The sequence below is a fragment of the Exophiala viscosa genome, assembly GCF_022695815.1.
Source record: "Exophiala viscosa unplaced genomic scaffold EDD37scaffold_3, whole genome shotgun sequence".
In the NCBI taxonomy this organism is placed as follows: domain Eukaryota; kingdom Fungi; phylum Ascomycota; class Eurotiomycetes; order Chaetothyriales; family Herpotrichiellaceae; genus Exophiala; species Exophiala viscosa.
In genome coordinates, this window is record NW_026944355.1 from 774,455 (window position 1) to 793,452 (window position 18,998).

At 51.9% G+C, this 18,998-nt stretch overlaps 7 protein-coding genes across 7 annotated transcripts; 4 read left to right on the forward strand and 3 right to left on the reverse strand.

Annotated features, from left to right (window-relative positions):
- Nucleotides 1-108: 108 nt before the first annotated feature.
- Nucleotides 109-5,804, forward strand: EDD37DRAFT_685953 (CCR4-NOT transcription complex, subunit 4; the record flags this gene model as incomplete). Its single annotated transcript, XM_062819906.1, has 22 exons — nucleotides 109-376; nucleotides 436-502; nucleotides 588-2,679; nucleotides 3,304-3,689; nucleotides 3,711-3,779; nucleotides 3,801-3,929; nucleotides 3,972-4,119; nucleotides 4,153-4,170; nucleotides 4,195-4,261; nucleotides 4,298-4,316; nucleotides 4,344-4,451; nucleotides 4,473-4,484; nucleotides 4,506-4,566; nucleotides 4,594-4,622; nucleotides 4,659-5,021; nucleotides 5,046-5,089; nucleotides 5,111-5,129; nucleotides 5,157-5,291; nucleotides 5,313-5,336; nucleotides 5,361-5,367; nucleotides 5,395-5,490; nucleotides 5,515-5,804. The coding sequence occupies exons 1-22, from the start codon at nucleotides 330-332 to the stop codon at nucleotides 5,802-5,804; spliced, it is 4,230 nt and encodes a 1,409-aa protein (XP_062671716.1). The 5' UTR covers nucleotides 109-329.
- Nucleotides 5,805-6,199: 395 nt separating this feature from the next.
- On the reverse strand, nucleotides 6,200-8,771 carry EDD37DRAFT_318573 (phosphoglycerate dehydrogenase). The gene is made up of 3 exons (XM_062811419.1): nucleotides 8,063-8,771; nucleotides 7,476-7,987; nucleotides 6,200-7,417 (listed from the first exon to the last, which is right to left on the reverse strand). The coding sequence occupies exons 1-3, from the start codon at nucleotides 8,535-8,537 to the stop codon at nucleotides 6,596-6,598; spliced, it is 1,809 nt and encodes a 602-aa protein (XP_062671717.1). The 5' UTR covers nucleotides 8,538-8,771; the 3' UTR covers nucleotides 6,200-6,595.
- Nucleotides 8,772-10,632, reverse strand: EDD37DRAFT_318836 (hydroxyacid-oxoacid transhydrogenase). Its single transcript, XM_062811420.1, has one exon. The coding sequence runs from the start codon at nucleotides 10,485-10,487 to the stop codon at nucleotides 9,006-9,008; it is 1,482 nt and encodes a 493-aa protein (XP_062671718.1). The 5' UTR covers nucleotides 10,488-10,632; the 3' UTR covers nucleotides 8,772-9,005.
- On the forward strand, nucleotides 10,393-12,372 carry EDD37DRAFT_678983 (lactoylglutathione lyase; the record flags this gene model as incomplete). The annotated part of the gene is made up of 4 exons (XM_062819673.1): nucleotides 10,393-10,939; nucleotides 10,976-11,084; nucleotides 11,243-11,531; nucleotides 11,558-12,372. Exons 1-4 carry the CDS (start codon nucleotides 10,821-10,823, stop codon nucleotides 12,370-12,372), a joined length of 1,332 nt encoding a protein of 443 aa, XP_062671719.1. The 5' UTR covers nucleotides 10,393-10,820.
- Nucleotides 12,373-12,953: 581 nt separating this feature from the next.
- On the forward strand, nucleotides 12,954-13,956 carry EDD37DRAFT_625674 (uncharacterized protein). The gene has a single exon (XM_062816256.1). It carries the CDS (start codon nucleotides 13,121-13,123, stop codon nucleotides 13,808-13,810), a length of 690 nt encoding a protein of 229 aa, XP_062671720.1. The 5' UTR covers nucleotides 12,954-13,120; the 3' UTR covers nucleotides 13,811-13,956.
- A 140-nt stretch (nucleotides 13,957-14,096) lies between these two features.
- Nucleotides 14,097-16,867, forward strand: EDD37DRAFT_625675 (NUDE protein). The gene has a single exon (XM_062816257.1). The coding sequence runs from the start codon at nucleotides 14,411-14,413 to the stop codon at nucleotides 16,601-16,603; it is 2,193 nt and encodes a 730-aa protein (XP_062671721.1). The 5' UTR covers nucleotides 14,097-14,410; the 3' UTR covers nucleotides 16,604-16,867.
- On the reverse strand, nucleotides 16,784-18,844 carry EDD37DRAFT_318984 (NCS1 family nucleobase:cation symporter-1). The gene is made up of 2 exons (XM_062811421.1): nucleotides 17,487-18,844; nucleotides 16,784-17,436 (listed from the first exon to the last, which is right to left on the reverse strand). The coding sequence occupies exons 1-2, from the start codon at nucleotides 18,673-18,675 to the stop codon at nucleotides 16,964-16,966; spliced, it is 1,662 nt and encodes a 553-aa protein (XP_062671722.1). The 5' UTR covers nucleotides 18,676-18,844; the 3' UTR covers nucleotides 16,784-16,963.
- Between the last annotated feature and the right edge of the window lie 154 nt (nucleotides 18,845-18,998).

Genomic DNA, 18,998 nt, shown 5'->3' on the forward strand with positions numbered 1-18,998 from the left:
GACTACTGAGAGCTCCCAAGGTGGCAACTGTTCCGAGAGTGCGCCGCTTTTACAGGTTTTAATTCGTGGCATAGCGCGACTTGTCACTAATTCTTTCTGCTTCGTTATTGCCATCTCATCTCGCATATAGAGTACTTGCCACAAATCATCCTCCTACATCCATTTCTCAAGCCCCTTCAAACGACGCGCTCATACCTCTTGTCGATCCGCGACTGAAATCCCCGAGAGGTTGCTGTCCTGTGCATGGAGACCATTGTCGATTCGAAACGTGCGGCGCAGGTGTCGAAAGTGGTGGAAGTTATCTTGGTGAATCTATCACATCCATCAATATGAGTAGATCACAAGATACAGTCATCGACGATGAGGAGGACACATGGTACGTAGAACGGATGCGCAGTCCTGCGGAGGGTGGGTATACAGGCTGACCTCTTGCAGTCCATTATGCATTGAAGAATTCGACCTTTCCGACAAGAACTTCCGGCCGTGTCCTTGTGGCTATCAGGTACGCACCTGCCATTGTTATTGCGCTATCTTCGCGCCTGGCTCCTCGCACCTCGCAGCTCCTGCTAACTCGATTGATACTCCAGATTTGCCAATTCTGCTTCAACAGTCTCAAGACCACCTACGAAAAGAGTACCTGTCCGAACTGCCGGAGACCTTACGATGAAAAGACAATACAATACAAGATCCCGACAGCTGAGGAATTCAAGCTAGATCAGCTGAACAAGAACAAAAAGCAGGCCGCCGCAAAACGAAAAGAGACTGAGAAGCGCGAAGTCGAAAACTCTTCTCGAAGAAATCTAGCTGGGGTCCGCGTCAAGCAACAAAATCTTGTCTATGTTATCGGCCTAATACCCTCAATCAAGGATGAGCAGGCTCTTCTACAGACTCTGCGCGGTCCCGACTACTTCGGTCAATACGGAGAAATCGAGAAGATCGTGGTGAGCAAAGCCAAACCAGGTGGCGCAAACCAGGGCATCGGTGTCTATGTGACATATGCTCGCAAAGAAGACGCCGCACTGTGTATCAGCACTGTCGATGGCTCATTGAACGGAGACCGTGTACTACGGGCGCAGTTCGGCACGACCAAGTACTGTTCTGCCTTTCTTCGTGGTGAGACGTGTAACAACAAAAACTGCAGCTTTCTTCACGAGACGGGTGAGGACGGCCAACACAGCTCTTTACAGAACGAACCGCATGCGGTAAAGCCCAAAGCAATTCCGATCTTCTCTCAACCTGCGCAGACGGTGCCTCCTACCCGACCTTTATCCGCCGCTCAGGACCACACTACCACCCAACCTATGGCTCGACAGGGCAGCAAAGACGATGACGACAGTAGAAAAAACAGTACGGATGGGTCCGCGTTACCTTCCACGGCGAGTTGGGCAAATGCGAATGCTCCTATAGCACGAACAAGAAGAACAAGCCAAGCGAATAGCAGAGCAACTCCTAGTCCTCAACTGACCCACGCGTCTCTTGCCGGTCCGCAAGTCGAAGAGTCTACGTCGAAGGAGCCACCCTCCAGTCAACCTTCATCAGAAGCAACCACCAAAAAGCCAACCCCTAAACCTGAGACCACGATCTCCAAGCCAACGCCAAAGCCGATTGACCATATCCAACAACAGTATGACGCAGTTCTGCGCAGTGTATCACCGCACTTCCGCTTTGTATACGATGATTCATGTCTCAGCCCCGAAGTTCGAGCTTCGATTGATGATTTGCCACCTCTTATCGATCCATATGGCGGACTTAAACGTCGAGCTATGCGGGAGAAGGATGCAGCGGAACGTGCAAGATTGGAGGCTCAGGCGACCTCTACCGCAGAGGAAATCCTTGGGGAGGACAACATGGCTGCTGGGAGTTTGGCACTTGGTGGTGAACCAGAGGATGACCCCAGAAGTTCTTCTGCTCGGGGAGCCATTGGTCGGCCGTCGCTATCTCTAGAAGACTCGAACGACCGCAGTTTGACGCCACAGCAACGACAGCAGTTGGCTTTCTTGAATGCAGAAGGCGCTCCTGCACCTGGTCATGCTCAGGGATCGACCCCGAATACCGCGTTCGAAATGTCCAATTTTGACAGACAAGGTCAGCAATTCAGTCAAGCCCAGTACGAACAAATCAACAATCATCAACGCCATGGTTCAAGGTATTTCAACACTGACTCCAAAGCCGCTAACAATGGCAATCGCTTCCAAGGGCAACAATCCAACTTTTATTCCAGTGGCGTTCAAGGACCTCCTCCAGGCTTACCAACAGCCGGAACACCACCCGTGAGCGGTGGCGGGATGTTTGCCCACGGGCAAAACTTTACGAATCCTGGTTTTGGAACATCCAAAGATGCGAATGCCGAGGTCTACTCGAGGACTCGGAGTGGGACAAATCAAGGTGCTGACCTGTCTAAGCGTGAGTTGCTCCTTTCCTTGCAGAACACCCCCCTTCGTTCGCCTCCACTGTCAGCCCCTGCCCCTGGCGTTCTCAACCCGCTCTATGGTCAATACCAAGGAGCGTATCAAGATCCTGGACTTGTCAAACAAAGAAAGAAGGGGAAGAAGCACAGACATGCTAACACTTCCTCTTCAGGAGGTGGTGTCGAGCATCTTGTGGACCCGAGCATCGTTTCGTCGAGAATAAACCAGGGCAACAACACCACAGGGCAGGGGCTTTTCGGAGGTCAACAAGGTGGGTACCAACAGTCAAGTTTGATGTATGGCGGCAATGGCGGCGGGTACGGTCGATGGTGATTCGTCTCTGTGTCGACGACTTTTTCAAACTCTTCACGACATGATCATTTCTTCTTTTACATGATGGCTTTTGCGTCTGGCGTTGGTCGGTTCAAAAATCGTCTTTCAAAACAGCGTGGAGCAAGCATGAGCTAGTAGCTTGACAGCGAAAGCTTGGTGGAGTCACGGCATGGGTTACGGTTATATCCAAAGCGAGTGTGAAGGTGTCACATCGCATTTTTTCAACATCAGCCTTTTTCTTTCAGCAAGCCTCCTCCATCACGGTTCCAACGATTGAGATATTGATGTATGTTAGTACCCTTCCCTGACTGAATACAAAGTCGGGCAGATCAGAAAACAGCTTCTCACATATGTATTCAGGAGCTTACGTCAGAGTCATGTAAATCTTTCGTTGGACGAGATTGATGATGCGAAGAGCCTGGCTAGGTTTCCCTTTACTTGCCGGCGCAATTGCCATACGTACCTGCTGCTGCCGCCGCCGCCGCCGTCAAACTTGACTGTCCTGCACCATTGTTGGTAGTTTATGTTGTTGTTGAACTGTGTTGCTGACTTACCTTATTAGTTGACGACCAGGACTTCCCGCCGTTACCGATACGCTCAGACACTCTACCTTCAGCTTTGCATTCGCGGGTGTCATCTTTCCAAAGTTTCCAGAGCTCAGCGGTTCGATCATCCACTCCCAAGATCCCTCCGGGCTTCGAACGATCATCAACACCGAAGATCCCGCCAGGGTTTGAACTACTTCACGGTCACCCACCTAGGCAGGATTCGCCGGCACAAAGAGTCCAGACGCCGCTACGAACCATATCGAGTACATCAGTAGCGATAGCCCCTGCTGTGCCGATCTTACCTTTAGGTATACGCTCAGCTACTCCAAAGACGAAGATCCCTGAACCCGTCAAGGAAACCACTAAAGAGGGCGATACTGACGCAAACGCATCGATTGTCGTTCGTAAACAGAGACATGAGGCGAGTGAAGTTAGTTTCGGCTCGCCGAAACTTCGAGCATCGCGCTCGAAACCCGAAATGGACAAGAGAGTCACTCCGGCTGCCGAGGAGACCACGGAGACTATCAACGAGTCATCTACACCGTCAAAGGATGCAGATGCCAAAGGCAAAGGCAAAGCTGCACAGAGACGGCCAGAAAAGATAGAGCTCCCTCCAGGCCTTGCGTTCAGCACAACTGCGGTACCAGTAACCGCGTCTGCTGCAATCGCAGCACCCGAAAAGTCCGCAACGCCAGTGTTGGAGTCGGGTATTGTCGGTACCCCCGGCTCTCTGAGCTCACGACCTGCCACTCCGTCAATCACGACTCCTTCGGAAGCATCCAAAACGTCAGTGCTCAGACCTCGAACATTACGGTTGACGACAGGCACAAGTTCCAAAGCGGTCGAGCCTACTCCAACATCAGCGGCAACAGAGAAGTCGAGTGCGTTTCCTCCTCTTTCTGCAGTAAAGAAGGGGTCTAGAAGGCCGTCATTGTCGTCTGTACAGTATAGCAGACCATCTACACCCGCGATGTCTGAACGGCCTTCCCATGATGCATCCCGCGCAAGTTCTCCACCACCCAGTATCGTTGGTTCTGCACCTGACCGTGGCAAGAGCAAGAATCAACAGAAGAAGGAAAGAAAGGAGAAAGCGAAAAAGACAACGGAGCACGAAGAGCCTGCAAGCACCTCGACCACTCCTGCTGTTGCAGAGGTTGCTCCCGTGATCGCCAGACAAAAGAAGCAAAAGAGGAGGGTGGAGAGCAGCACAGCACAGAGTACTGACGACACTCCAGCTCCCAAGCCAGTGGAGAAAAGTGAAACCCCAAAAGCGGAAAGTGTCGCAAAGCAGCCATCTACGAAAGGGACAGATAAGCCCACTAAATCCACCAAGGTAGAGAAACCAGCAACACCTGAACCTTTGCCACAGAAAGAAGAGCCCGTTCCGAAGGTGGAAGAAGCACCGATGTCTCCCTACACATTGCGAGATCTCTACAACGAAGCCGGGAAGACCGCCGGTAATGGCGACTCTTCAAGCGCGATACAGAAATTGCTAAGTGAACACGTCTCACCAATGACCAAGATCATTTCATCCATGATTCAATCGGGTGACTTGTCCAAGGATCATCCATGGCTCAATCCGCCGAGCTTCCATTCGGCTGGGTATAAACTGCCACCCGATTCGCGTCGTGGGCAAGAATATCTTGATGGAAATGGATATAGTGCCAACGACGCATTCGGGTACATTTACTTGCCGCTCAAGGAGAAGCAAGCTCTGAAGGAAGGACATGCCGTTAGTGTGGCAGATGCGGGAGAGCGCAAGGACGATTTACTCAAGAGATGTCTCGTCACGCCGAATGGGTGGGTCCTCCGCCATCTCAGCGCGGATGAGAGCGAGAAAGTCCTGGAGTTGGAAGAGAGACGGCAGATGTATGTCGAAGAGTTTGGCGATGTTGGCGCCATGGAGGGTCTTGGTGTGCTCGAACAGGACGACTATACCAACCTTGGTGGCGGAATGGACCGGCTCAGTCGACATGGTGAACGTCATGGTGTCGTCTGGGTCGTGGGTGACGGCGACGGTGAGATGGGCGACGATGACGAGTTCGACGTATACGATGGCGAAGACGGTGAGATTGATGGTGAAATCGGCTTCAGCGATGACGAAGATCTTGAACTTGTTGATGAAGAAGGTCTGGACGATGAGGTGGCGGACGATGCCGAATACCATGATGCGGTAAACATGCCTGGCGCATGGGATGCTGGTAAGAACGATGCTCACGCGCGAGTCGCCTCCATGTCTGGCCTTGGAGCGCACTCGAAGACGATGGAGATGCTCTTGGCTGGTCAGGGTGGTCAAGAACAGCGTGCGATTGGTGGGGTTGGAGACGGCAATGGCCAGACTGCTGTCAATAATGTCAATCTCCGCGCTCTGGATCCGGATGCTTTGCAGAAGCGTGTCGCTGAGAAACAGAGGGAATCTGAGCAGTCGAGGAAAGACATGGAGAAGATCGAGAAGTTGTGGAATAAGAAGAGCAAGGATATTGGAAGGTGGAGAGAGGTTTTGGCGAAAGGCTAGGGGCCGACGCTGACGACAAGGGGTTGCAGAGTGTCTGAGTCTGAGTCTCCGTCTGAGTCTGAGTCTCCGTCTGAGTCCCCTTTCGCGTGGGCATCTGCGTCGACATCTGCGTCGACATCTACGCAAAGAGGGCCGACTCCTGGCATCTCTGTGCTTGATGCGCTTGGCATCATAGAAGCTGGAGGCTTCGTCAGGGCGCTTTTTCGGTCTGGCACAGTCTTGAAAGGCTATACAAGGAGATCGCACAGGCGAAAGCGCGTCACCAAGAGGCGCCAGCACCCGACCCTCCACGAACTGAAGGGCATCATTTGGCCGCCCCCTGAAGGGGAACCTGGCGAGTCTCTTGAACAATGGCTTCAATTCTTCCAGAATCGTGCCCCTTGGTGTGGGGTGAATATAACGGTACCAGAGGAAATCGCTGATTCGGAGTTCTCGGACACTGAGATATGATTTTGGGACGCTGTTTGTCTCTTCGTCTGAGGAAGCTGTTGTACGGGATCACTGATGGCGCGATTGTATGAGTACGGAAGTCTGGATATGGTGTATGGTGTATCTTGTCCACTGGACTGTTTTGGGCTGTGTTATTGATACCCTTATATTGTGGTTATCACGGACGAGACGACGAGTGGGAGGTCATCCTATACCTCGAGTATGAAGTACCACAGTATAAGCAGGTTAGTATTATAAAGACGCCGCCGTGCGGCTTATGGTTGGTGTACGATGGAGAAGGCATGAATGTTCACTGCTCCACTTTCGAAGTCTTGATTCCTCTGGCATCTATGTGACTTCTCTCACAAAGTGACGCTACTAACGCTCAGTACGCCCTCAGCAGCGACCAATTCCTTCTTGAGGTTATCTCCCACCTCCTTATCGACGCCCAATATCATGAGCGCCTCGGTGGATTCCTTGGCCGCCGCAGACGCTCCATTCGTGTTGTCGGAGGAAGAAGCAGCGAACGTCGCCGGCGCAACACTCATGAAATTGATATTCACACCTTCGCGGCCAAGAATACTGCCCACCACGCCGATCTTGCCTGGTGAATCGTAGTTATGACAGATTAGCAATGTGCCTTCTGGTACGAAGGACGTGGCGAAGCGGTCGACGCGGGATATGAATGGAGACGTGTCGCTGCAATAGCCGGAGATGATGTGCTGTTTGCCACCACCGATGCCACCGTCGCGCTCGGCCACCACGGCACTTGAACGAACGAGCGTTTCCGAAGGATGTCGACTCAGCGAAGGCGAAGATGCACGACTAGGCGCCCTTGCCACAAGCGTGACAAGGCTACTATACGCCTGTGCCTGGGTACTCGGATCCCGCGATTTTTGTTCATTGACGAATATACCCCGTTCTTTGGCCACCATTTCCGCATTGACGATATTGACGTTGAAGCCTTCTGTGTCGGAGATGGGGGATGTGAGTCCCTTGATCAATGCCGCGAATAAGGGTTTCGTGCTGGACATGGACGCTATTTCGCCCTGATAGATGAGGTCGAAGGTGTTCATGTTCCGCCCGAACGGCTGTGTCGGGGACGTGAAGTGTTGAGTGTACAGTGATCCCATTTTCTCGACGAGCCGGACGAACGGTTGGAGTTTCTTGTACTCGGCTGGTAGCTGCACATCATAACGTCAATCAGGTGTTCGGCGCAAGGGGGATGGGACTAATACTTACGATGATAGGGGCGTTGACGGCACTGCGTGGGAGATCACCGGCTAGGATCTGGAGGACTTGCTCGCATACATCGATTGAGACGTTCTCTTGGGCTTCGACGGTGGAGGCACCGAGATGGGGTGTCGCGATACACTTTGGGTGTGCGATCAACTTGGCTGCTGGGGAGTCCGGGGTGGGAGGTTCACTGGTGAAGACGTCGATTGCGGCGCCTGCTATTTGGCCGGACTCGAGGGCTGAGAGGAGTGCGTCTTCGTCGATGATGCCTCCTCGTGCGACGTTGAGGATGCGCGCCCCGCGTTTCATGGTGTTGAGTTCAGCGGTGGAGAGCATGCCCCGGGTCGAAGCGAGCATGGGGGTGTGGATTGTGAGGAAATCGATTTGGGGGAGGAGGTCGGACAGAGATTCGACGAGTTGGACATTTGCTGCGGCCGCGACAGCTGATGAGGCGTAGGGGTCGGCGGCGAGGATGTTCATTCCTAGGCCACGAGCCATGCGTGCTACTATTAGACCGACTTACACGACAGTACTTGCGTCAGCTAGGCACTGTAATACACAAGCCTATGAGGAAGGGGAAGTAGTGAACATACCTTTTCCCAGCCCAACAACACCCAATGTCTTCCCTTTGACTTCGACGCCCACGAGCCTGCTCCGCTCCCACTTACCGGCCTTGAGACTGGCGCATGCATCGGGAACATTCCTCGCCATTGACATGAGTAGAGCGATCGTATGCTCCGCCGCGGCTTGGATGTTGCCGCTTGGAGAGTTGACAACCACAATACCTAGCTTCGTGGCAGCTGGGACGTCGACATTGTCTACACCCACGCCCGCTCGAGCCACGACTTTTAGTCTGCGTGCGGCAGCGAGCAGTTCAGCTGTGACTTTGGTTTCAGAGCGAACGACGAGAGCATCGTATGCTGGGATGATGTCGATGAGTTGTTCCGGGGTTAGGCCTTTCTTCTCGTCGACGTCGAGGGTCTTCCGAAGAAGTGTCAGACCGTCTGGGGAGAGTTTCTCAGGGCAAAGAACGCGAGGTCGAGCTGTGTCGCCATTGGCAGCGTCCATTTCAGATGAAATGGCGGTGTCGGTGTCAGTGTCACAGCCAGCGCCCAATGTAATAGGTTGAGAAAGAAGCTATGTCTAAGGCTCTTTTAAGTGACAAGGAAAGACGAATGAAGGGAAGATGTGGAAACAAGGAAAAAAGAACTGGTACGAAATCTCCAGCAGGCTTTTCTGGATGTAGAAGCAGTGCTTGAAGCACGTTGTGGAAAAGAAGGCGTCCATGTTACAAGCTTTTCCGTTGTCGGCAGAAAATGCTAAAGAGGTACAGTACAGAGATAGCCGATAGATGATTCGTCCAATATCGCTTTTGTGCAACTGCAAGATGACCGTGAGAGGGCTGTGGGGAGCCGAAGTCGCAAGGGAATGAGGCCTCCATACATATTGCCCCGCGATTTTCTCTCCACGGGGAAACGTCGTGCAAACAGAGCAAACAGACCCAACACACCAACCGAGACCACAGTTTGGGTTTCGCTAGTATTCCAAAGCCTCCTCAAACAGTCCTCTCAGCTGTTCCCGTTCTTGATTAACCTCTTCGCTAAGGTTGGGTGCCAGCATCAGCACTCTTCTCTGCGGGAGCGTTCCTTCTACCAAGCCATCAATATGATCCTTGGTGAAGCCTAGAGGCTTCAAACCCCGCGGCTGGTCTCCAAGTTTAACCAGGAAGTCGGCCAACGCTTCGCCGAGCACTTCGCCCGCGCTTTCTTTCTTGACGTTCGAGATGTCCACTCCGAAGCATTCAGCCGCCGCCAAATGTCGATCAGGGTTGCTGGCTCCCGTGAATCTGAAGACTGCTGGAGACGTGACTGCGACACTGACACCGTGAGGAATTATCGGAGTTTCAATTTGGTACCCCGAATGTTTATACCCGGGATTTTGTCCGCTGATAGGATAACTCATGCCGTGGCATAAATGAACACCCGCGTTGCCGAACCCGACACCGGCCAGAGTTGCGGCGAGCAACATTTCACTTTGTGCCTCGTGGTCTTCCGGGTCTTTGGCGGCACGTGGCAAGTACTTGACCGTTGACTTCAAGGCTTGCAGTGAGAAGATGTCAGAGATGGGATTCGCACCTTGGTAAGCAGGCCGGTTGATAGGATTGGTTGGTCGTGGTGTTCTCTCATAGTAGGGGATGGCGGTCCAGGATTCTAAAGAATGACAGAGCACGTCCAGACCGGACGAGGCATGCACAGCCCCTGGCATGGTGCGAGTGTTGAGAGGATCGCAGATACCCAAGGTAGGCTTTAGGTTGCGGTGGGCAATACCAGTCTTTGCACGCTTCTCTACCAGGTCGAAAATTGCCGTACCTGTGGTCTCCGATCCAGTTCCCGCCGTCGTCGGTATAGCGACCAGAGGCAGCAACTTCTTGGAGATGGGTAGTCCTTTTCCTAAAGGAGCATTGACGAAGTCCAGAAAATCTGCATCTGGATAGCAGGTATAGAGGTTCATCAGCTTGGCCGTGTCAATCACGGAGCCACCACCAACAGCGATGAACGCATCTGGTTGGTAAGGCTTTGCGAAAGCGATGGCATCCTTGATGGAGCTGTCCTTGGGCTCAACCCGACACTTGTCATAGATAGTGTACTCAATGCCCTCGGTCTCCAACCCTTCAATTGTCTGCTTCATGGCATTCAATTTTGCGACATTTGAATCAGTCACGACGCAAACCCGCTTGGCACCCATATTTGTCATGTCCATGCCAACTTCTTTTGTGCTGCCTGGTCCAAACCGGATGGAGCTGGCTGCCATCTCAAAAGCGTAATCTTTTTGGCGCGAGTAATCGACCGGCATGGCCAGTCGCCTTCTTGCTTCACCGAACACAGCAGGAGCATGGTGATGGTTTGGGTTGGAATGGCAAGGACAGTTCGGTGGATGGGTATATTGAATGGCATGTAACAATGAGGTCGACCGCTGAGCAGCCGTTCTCGCGATTCGAATGGCTGGTGAGAGGGACATGACGGAGGATGTGGAGGTCAAGATGTTTGAGGAGACTTGAGTACACGTGAGGGCAATCGGTCGCTAGGACAGTACATATAAGATATTATAAGCTTCTCGCCTTTACGACGAAGGGTTTTCGATCCTAGTCTGAGATGAGCAGTTGACTCAAAGAGGCATGTTAGCAAAATGTAGCTATAAGTGTGCAGCCCTGTCAGTCGGACACGGCACCACGGGGGATCGCACGCGGAAAGGTGGAGGAGACCGAGGTGTGAGCTGTGGAGAGAAAACTGTGGGAGGCCGCGTGAGTGATTAGTACTCGCGTGCCCCAGTAAGACATGATTCCACCGGAAGATGAGTGATGAAGGAGAACTGCGACACGGCAAATGGAAGAGTCGCAGTCGAGAAGAGGGGGAGAAGTCCGGAAACAATACTGTGGTAGAGATGATTTCGTCTGACAGTGTAGACTCTCAGTAAGTGCACCTGAAAATGACCTGGTCTTTCGTCAGGCTGAATGTATTCGAAGTCTACCCCTCTATGATTTTAACGAGTTACACTAGTGAAGCTCTCAGAAGCCCCACGTCACTTTTGGTCCATCACCATCACAAAATCTCAAAGGTGAGTGGCCGGGCCATGTTGATGAGCGGAGTTGACTCCGCCGTCGCCGTTCCACGGTAGGCATTTACGTCGTTGATGATCGTCATGGAATTCTCGAGAATCTGACTGAGATCAAAAAGGTTCCCCTCTTGCGTGACAATTGATCCCAATAGTAATAGTACAGACACATGTTCTCTCGTCTAGCCATCTCATCTCGTCTCCAGCAACTCGCGCATCAACTCCAGATTCCTTCGTTCAGAGCAAGCCCAATTACCACAAAAACATACGCAACCATGGTCGACCACTCGAAATGGAAGTTCAACCATACCATGCTACGGGTCAAGGACCCTCAGAAGTCTTTGGACTACTACAAACTGCTCGGCCTCAGTCTGGTCAACAAAATTGAGTTCCCAGATAACAAGTTCGACCTATATTTCCTCGGTGAGAACACCTTGAACAATCAGTCTGGTGTGTTGCTGACATGAGTGTTACAGCGTACGATGGTCCTAAATCAGCCTCCCCTGGTCATCACTTCTCTGACCGCGAAGGCGTCCTCGAACTCACCCACAACTATGGCTCCGAAAACGACTCCAGCTTCACCATCAACAATGGCAACAAGGACCCTCACAAGGGTTTCGGCCACATCTGCGTGAGCGTGGACAACATCCAAGCCGCCTGCCAGCGGATAGAAGATGCGGGATACAAATTCCAGAAGAAATTGACAGATGGACGAATGCGAAGCATCGCATTTGCCCTCGATCCGGACGGATACTGGGTGGAGATTATTGGACAGAACAACGTTGATGCGACAAAGGACATCAAGACCACAGAAACCTCAGCGTACCGTTTCAATCACAGCATGATCCGAATCAAGGACCCTGAAAAGAGTTTGAAGTTCTATCAAGAGGTCATGGGGATGACTCTACTGCGCACATCCGAACAAAAGGAAGCGGGCTTCACACTCTACTTCTTGGGTTATCCGGGAGATTTTGAGGTTCCGAAACCGGAAGATACACCAAATGGTGTCAACCCATTGGCCCAGAAGGAAGGTCTGCTCGAGTTGACATGGAACTATGGTACCGAAAAGGAAGAAGGCAAAGTCTACCACAACGGCAATGACGAGCCACAAGGGTTTGGCCATATTTGCATCAGTGTCGATGATCTTGACCAAGCATGTCAATTTATGGAAGACAAGAAAGTCAACTGGAAGAAACGGTTGACCGATGGAAGAATGAAGAATGTCGCTTTCGTCCTCGATCCAGATGAGTATTGGGTCGAAATTATCCAGAACGAGACCTTGAAGAAGTGAGACGACTGGGAAAGATGCATTACGGTCCAGATTGAGACCTTGTTCATACCAGGAGTAGGAACATGTTTCGTATAAGACAAAAGTTCCTAACCACCTATAATACATCTGCAAAGCCGTGGCTGCAATGCCATATTCAAAACAGTTTGCCTTCTTACCTTTCCTCGCGCTATGGCCCTGACCTTGACGTATTCGTTATGCGAATGTTAATCCTCAAGTACAGAAATTTTCGAGAATGTTGATCTGGAAATAGAACTGGGCTGAAGGGTGTCGTGCTGGGCGCTGATGATCTTGCCGGACTCAATCACAAGTCACGGGTCACATTCTCAACTTGCCTTTTCTTGGCTTCACCTTCCCCGACGGTGAGTGAATGCATGATTATGCTTTCTCGTAGAGGAAGTATGCCATCATATATTGTTGGCTGTGCTCCAACATTAAGGCCACCCAGCGGGTTAAGGGGACACTAAGATAGACTGGGTATAGTAATGGATTGCCTGATTGGACGAGCGCCGTATGGCACTAGAAGCGGTTAGTCTGCCATGCTTCAACGCAGCCTCTTAATGCAACACACAGCCGCGCTGATCACAAAGTACAGAGTAAGTGCCTCTTGGGAGACATGTATATAAAGGTAAAGGCAATGTCCCTGTAGTGCCTATTCAGAGGCAAGACAACAACAAAGCCATCACCCCTATCATCTCCAGCTAACACGAAACCACTGACCTTTCACCTACTACCATACCCATAATACAATATGGAATGCTCAAATGACATCCCTAAAAACAACAAGACTTTCTCAAACGCAATTTCTGAAGCAGCTTCCAAACTTCAAATTCAGTATTCGTGGTGCAAAAACAAAGCAACCATCGTCAATGCCGAAAATCCCAAAGAGAAAGTATATCTCGTCGACTTCCGTACGTTCGCAGTCAAGTCTCCGGCCGTCACCGTTAAATCAGCAGTGGATGGCTCGACAGTAGGCACAGGCACACTTCATCCCATCTCCAGTGATGTCAACTACGAAATTCGTGGTCGAAAAGGGACATTGAAAGCCATGAAACAACTCAAGACAGAGTATACCTACCCATCGTATGCTTTGTCAGAAGACGACAAACCAGTATCCCTGAGATGGGTCGACAAATACGGACTAACATCCTGGGATCTTTTGTGCATGGACGAACAATCGATGCCGATAGCGAAAATCTCGACGTATTGTCTCAAGGTCAGAGAAGCAGCCACGATCGAATTCATGGGGCCGGTTTCGCCAGCATTGAGGGATGAGTTGATCGTGACGGGTGTTGTGACGCTGTGGATGTGTATGTCGCTGAGATCCACCAATATCTTTTCTCTTGTTGGCGCTGTCATTGCGAGGCCTGGGAAGAGTAAAGTAGTGGAAGGTTCAGGGCTGAAGGGGGACGATGTTTACGACGGGAAAATGATAAAGTGATGGTTCAGCCATGATGCACAATATCGTTGGCCATATATACCCATCCCTTTTTTAAGCGCAAGAAGCAGCTATGAATACATTGTTGTATCACTGTTAGTACCCATATCTAGTTACCTGGTGACCGATGAATAATAAAAACGAGGCTCAAATTCTGGGGTTTCGGGCAGTTAAATAAAGTTGACGGGTGATTGGTGATTAGCGTTGCGGCGGCGGCTGCGTTGCTGCGGCCCCTGTCACCGTCACCCCTGCAGTGTCATTGACTTTCCCGTTTGTTGATGCCATTTCCATTTCATCTGAACAGTCTACAAAGTCATCCAACTTCCAACAACGCCAACAATCCTCGCCTCCGGGGCGCATGGAGCGACAATACTAACAACAGCAGGATCCGATCACCGTCCACCATTACCATCGACAACGGCCACGAAAACACCAACCTCTCCACTCCAACCCCGTGTCGCAATCCATTTACCGACAACAGGCAGCCCCCCTTGAGTATTCCACTTCGGCACATGGTTTTCTAGAAGTCTACGCCTCGATCGATTTCTCGGGACCAGAAGGCGACCATAACCCAAAAAGCCTCAAGTGGTAGCCGGCGCGAAAATGCCATCATCTGATGCCGTCCCATCATCACCCCCTGGTCCGGGCACATCGCTTGAAGATTCGTTAAAATATTATAAAGCACAATATGAACAATTGGAGGCAGACTTGGCCGACTTTCAATCCTCGAGCAAAGAATTGGAAGCAGAGTTGGAAAAGGATATTGAAGCATCAGAAAAGCGCGAACGTCAGCTCAAAGACAAGGCCGCAAATTTACAATATGAAGTCGACGAGTGGAAAGCCAAATATAAGCAGTCCAAAACTGAGGCCTCAAACGTGCAGAACGCTCTGCAAAAGGAAATCACCGAACTTCGAGATACTAACCGTACCCTTACAATGCGACTTCGCGACATCGAGGTTGCCAACGACGATTTTGAGAGACAACAGCGCAATACAGAATCATCGTTGGAAGATATGGAATCCAAGTATAACCAAACCATTGAAAGGAGTGTGCTGCTCGAAGATGAACTACGCACCGGCGAACAAGAGCGAGAAAGTTTGCGCATCGAAGCGCAAAGGCTACGAGACGAACTCTCCGACCTGAAGATCGAAACCGACATCACTAAAGAGAAACTGCGGAAAGCCTTGGAGAATTCCATGCGACGACAGAAGAACTTGACACTACAGCCCAGTACCCTTTCAACCTCGCCTCGATCCGAACTTTCTCCAACCACGACAAGCGCCTCTTCACCTACATTCGACACTCCTCCCACAAAAACAGCCTCATCTTCTGGACTTTCCGACACACCAACACCTCCCTCACCACCCATCTCAATCCGATCCGCAACTGCATCGAAGCCCTTGACAACACCCGGCCTATCCAAAACACGAATGTCAATGACAAACGGCGGCCCCATGCAACGTCCAGCTACTACTGCTTCCACAACACGACCCAAAGGCCATGTACGCGGCCCCTCAGTCCCCGGCCTATCACGAACCGGACCATCGTCTTCCATTCGCCAGAGTCTGTCTAAGCCTTTACCACCACGCACTACCGCTGGCCTCCCTCAGTCGGCATCTCTCATCCATATTAGGAATTTGCGCGGCAAGATGCAGAAACTAGAAGAGCGCGTAATCAATGCAAGATCGCGACTCCCAGCTCCAGTCAACACTCCGCCCAAAGTGTCCCCACGGTCAGGATCAGCCTTGGGAAATCACAACCACATCCCCTCATCCGTCACAGTGCGCAGCCGCAAGGGTATGAGAAACAGTAGTGTCAACGGGTCAGATTCCTTGCCTGATCCGAAGGCACAAGCACAAGACACTCCCTCCAGACCAAGACCGAGCCGCTTATCTCTAAGTCAACATCAACATCAACAGCAGCCCCCGTCCCCAATGAGAGGCGAAATGCCTCCGCCCAGACCATCATCTCGAGCGAGTGGGCTCAGTGGACGCTCATCTTTCGCGCCAGGACACAGTCGTCCAGGAAGTCGCGCGAGCGCAAGCGTATCTGGATTCCGCACACCTCTGGGTGGCGGGCTGGGGTCAAAATTCGCGCCAAACGCAACGACAGACGCGGTCAGACCGAAGAGCAGTCTGAGCAGTTACGGCAGTGGGTACGATGGGGCACTGGATGAAGATGATGAATTAGCAATCAATCCGTGGGACACGCCTGGTACAGCGGCTGCGGCTGCGGCTGCGGCTGTGACACCAACACCTCGACGGACGACGTTTTCGAAACGAACGAGTGATGTGGGCACGGCGATCCCAAGTCCGACGAAACGTACGAGTTTGGGCGGTGCGCAAGCAAAGCTTGGTGGTGGGCCGGGAAGAAGGCAGAGTTCGGGGTTTGCGCCTCCTTCGACCGCTGAGATGAGGCCGCCTTCACGAACAATGAATCATGTTCAGGAAGGGAGACCGTCGTCACGACAATTGAACCATGTTCAGGAGGGGAGACCGTCATCACGGCAATTGAATCATGTTCTGGAGGGGAGACCGTCGTCACGACAGCAATTCAATCATGTTCAGGAAGGGAGACCGTCATCACGGCAATTGAACCATGTCCAGGAGGGGAGACCGTCATCACGGCAATTGAATCATGTTCTGGAGGGGAGACCGTCGTCACGACAGCAATTCAATCATGTTCAGGAAGGGAGACCGTCATCACGGCAGTTGAATCATCTCCAGGAGGGCAGACCGTCATCACGACAATTGGATCTTGTCCAGGAGGGTTATGACTTGAATGAGACGTTTTGATTTGAATGACAACGTCTGGATGAATTCGGTTGACTCGGGCATCGGGTGCTTGGTAATCAACTGCATTGGCAGACTTTTTTGCATGTCACGACACTTGATGATTACACGTTCGCGGGGTTAGCGACAGCGTGGAGTGAATTCTGTCGGGACACTTGGTTCGTTGGCACACTTACCAGTATGTCCTTGTCGAGTCTACAGTAGTGTCTAGAGTAGGTATCACGATATATTTTGACAGAGAAAATGAGACGAGTTGATGTTGCATGACTCATGCTCTGGATTCGATGTGCAGCCTGTGTGTATACAAGGGCCCACAGCATGAGCGGATGATCAATTGACATGATATGTCACTACTCTTAGTCTTTACTGCTTCGCAACCTCCTGGTCCATGACCTTGAAGTCGAAGTCCCGGTTCTTGTCCTCGCCCATGGTCTCTTCAGGCAGCGATACGCCCAGGTTCGCAGCCTCCTCACTGTTGAAGGTGCCGAAGTAGTCGATGTCATCGTACTCGCCCAGACCTTTGGGTGGGAAGACCTTGTTGAGCCCATAGTAAATCGTGAAGCTGATGGCCAGACCCAATGGGAAGGCAAGGTAGAACATGTCCGTGCAAGCCTTTGGTACGGTCACACTGGGACTGACGTCGGCGATAAACCCGGGCAACTGTGGTGCCCAGCCGCAGACCCAAGCGACGAAGGCGCGCGGATTGACTCCTCGGAAGTAGTAGTAGATGCCTGTGTGCGAGGGCGTGTAGAGGTCGGACAGTTTCATACGTCGTTGACGAATGAGAAAGTAGTCGCAAATCTGGATGCCGCACATGGGGCCAAGAAATACGGAATCTGCAACAAGGATTAGTATAGCCCACAACATCATCTAGGTGTCTACTTACATGCTCCCATGACACTGATAAAGACCCCGGCCGAAGCAAGCAGTTCCCATGGACACATGGCGATCGAGAGGACAAGAGCCAGATATGCCCCTCGCCGAATGTTGAAGTACTTGGGAAAGAGTCCCGCCAAGTCCATGCCTGCAGAGAAGGCATTGTCGATGGTATTGATGGCAAGCTGGCAGACCACGAGCCCGCAGCCGGCGAAGAAGGCCGCGGCACGAGATTTGGCGGTATAGTCATCGTCAAGCCAGCGGAGGAGGAGATCGGGCGGATTCCAGTATGCTGTCCCGTAGAGTTGGATCGACGCCGAACTCGTCAGACAGCCGAAGAGTGGTAGGATGGTGCCCAGCGTCAGGATCGAAAACCACTGGCCGAAGATCTGATCGCCCGGTCTGCGAGCAAAACGGGAATAGTCGGTTTGGTTGGTGAGGCCGACAGCAATGCCGCCGATGACGGTCGTGATGCCCTGGACGATGGCCCAGCCCAGCTCGCTGCCGGACTGTGCAGTGGCAGGGGCTGAGAGCAAAGGGCCAGCACCTTTCGCGGTCGACAAAACATAAATCATCATCGAAATCAGCGTTACCACCGAGATGAGATTCATGACAAAGAGGAGTTTCCGTGTCTTCTCCGGGGGGATATAGAGCATTGGAATAGTGATGATGTTGTACACGATCCATCCGGTGAATGATTTTGTCGTGGTGTTTGCAGACGCAGGCAGCGTGTTTTGCATGTGCTGGAAGCCTGAGAAGATGGAGCTCAGCACGGCAGTCACGCAGAGGCCGCCGGTCCAGGACTGGACACAGAACCACGTCAGACTGAGGACGATTCGCTGCACAATGATAATGTATGACCCCCATACACCCCAGATGCCTCGCGAGAGAACGGGAAAACCAATGTGCCATGTGGCGCCGACCATTCCGTTGCATATAGCGACCCCAGCTATGATCAGTTTTCCAATAATGACGGCGATCATTGTCTGCCAGACGGAGAGACCGACTGCGATCAAAGACGCACCGATCTGCCAGTTGCTGAGTGCGATTTGATTGATGGCCCAGAATGATAGATATGCCCATGTATCCCAGAGCCGACGGGTAGGAGGAAGTGGTCGAATATCATCATTGATCCAGATTGACGATTCGCCCTGGAGTCGGAGGTGGAATGGACGTGGTTGGAACTTGGGGAACTTCATCGTGAATGACACCGGCAATGGAAGGTGGCCGGGCTTGAATCAAAGGTCGAAGTTGCGAGTCTGAGCAGGACAGGGTTGAAGTAGAGAAGAAGAGCTAACGCAACCCACCGAGGTTCTGTTGGGCAAAATATACTCGTGCTCTGGATCAAATCCTCCACATTGAGTAGCTTCACACAGTGCAGGAGTTGATAGGGAAAGAATGCCAGAGATCTTGAGAGATAGGTACCTCGTCTTCGTTGTCCTCCTGGGATGCCACGCGTAGACCATGATTCCGCACACCTGATAGCATTATTGCAAACACTTGCCAATGCGAAGGCTTCCGC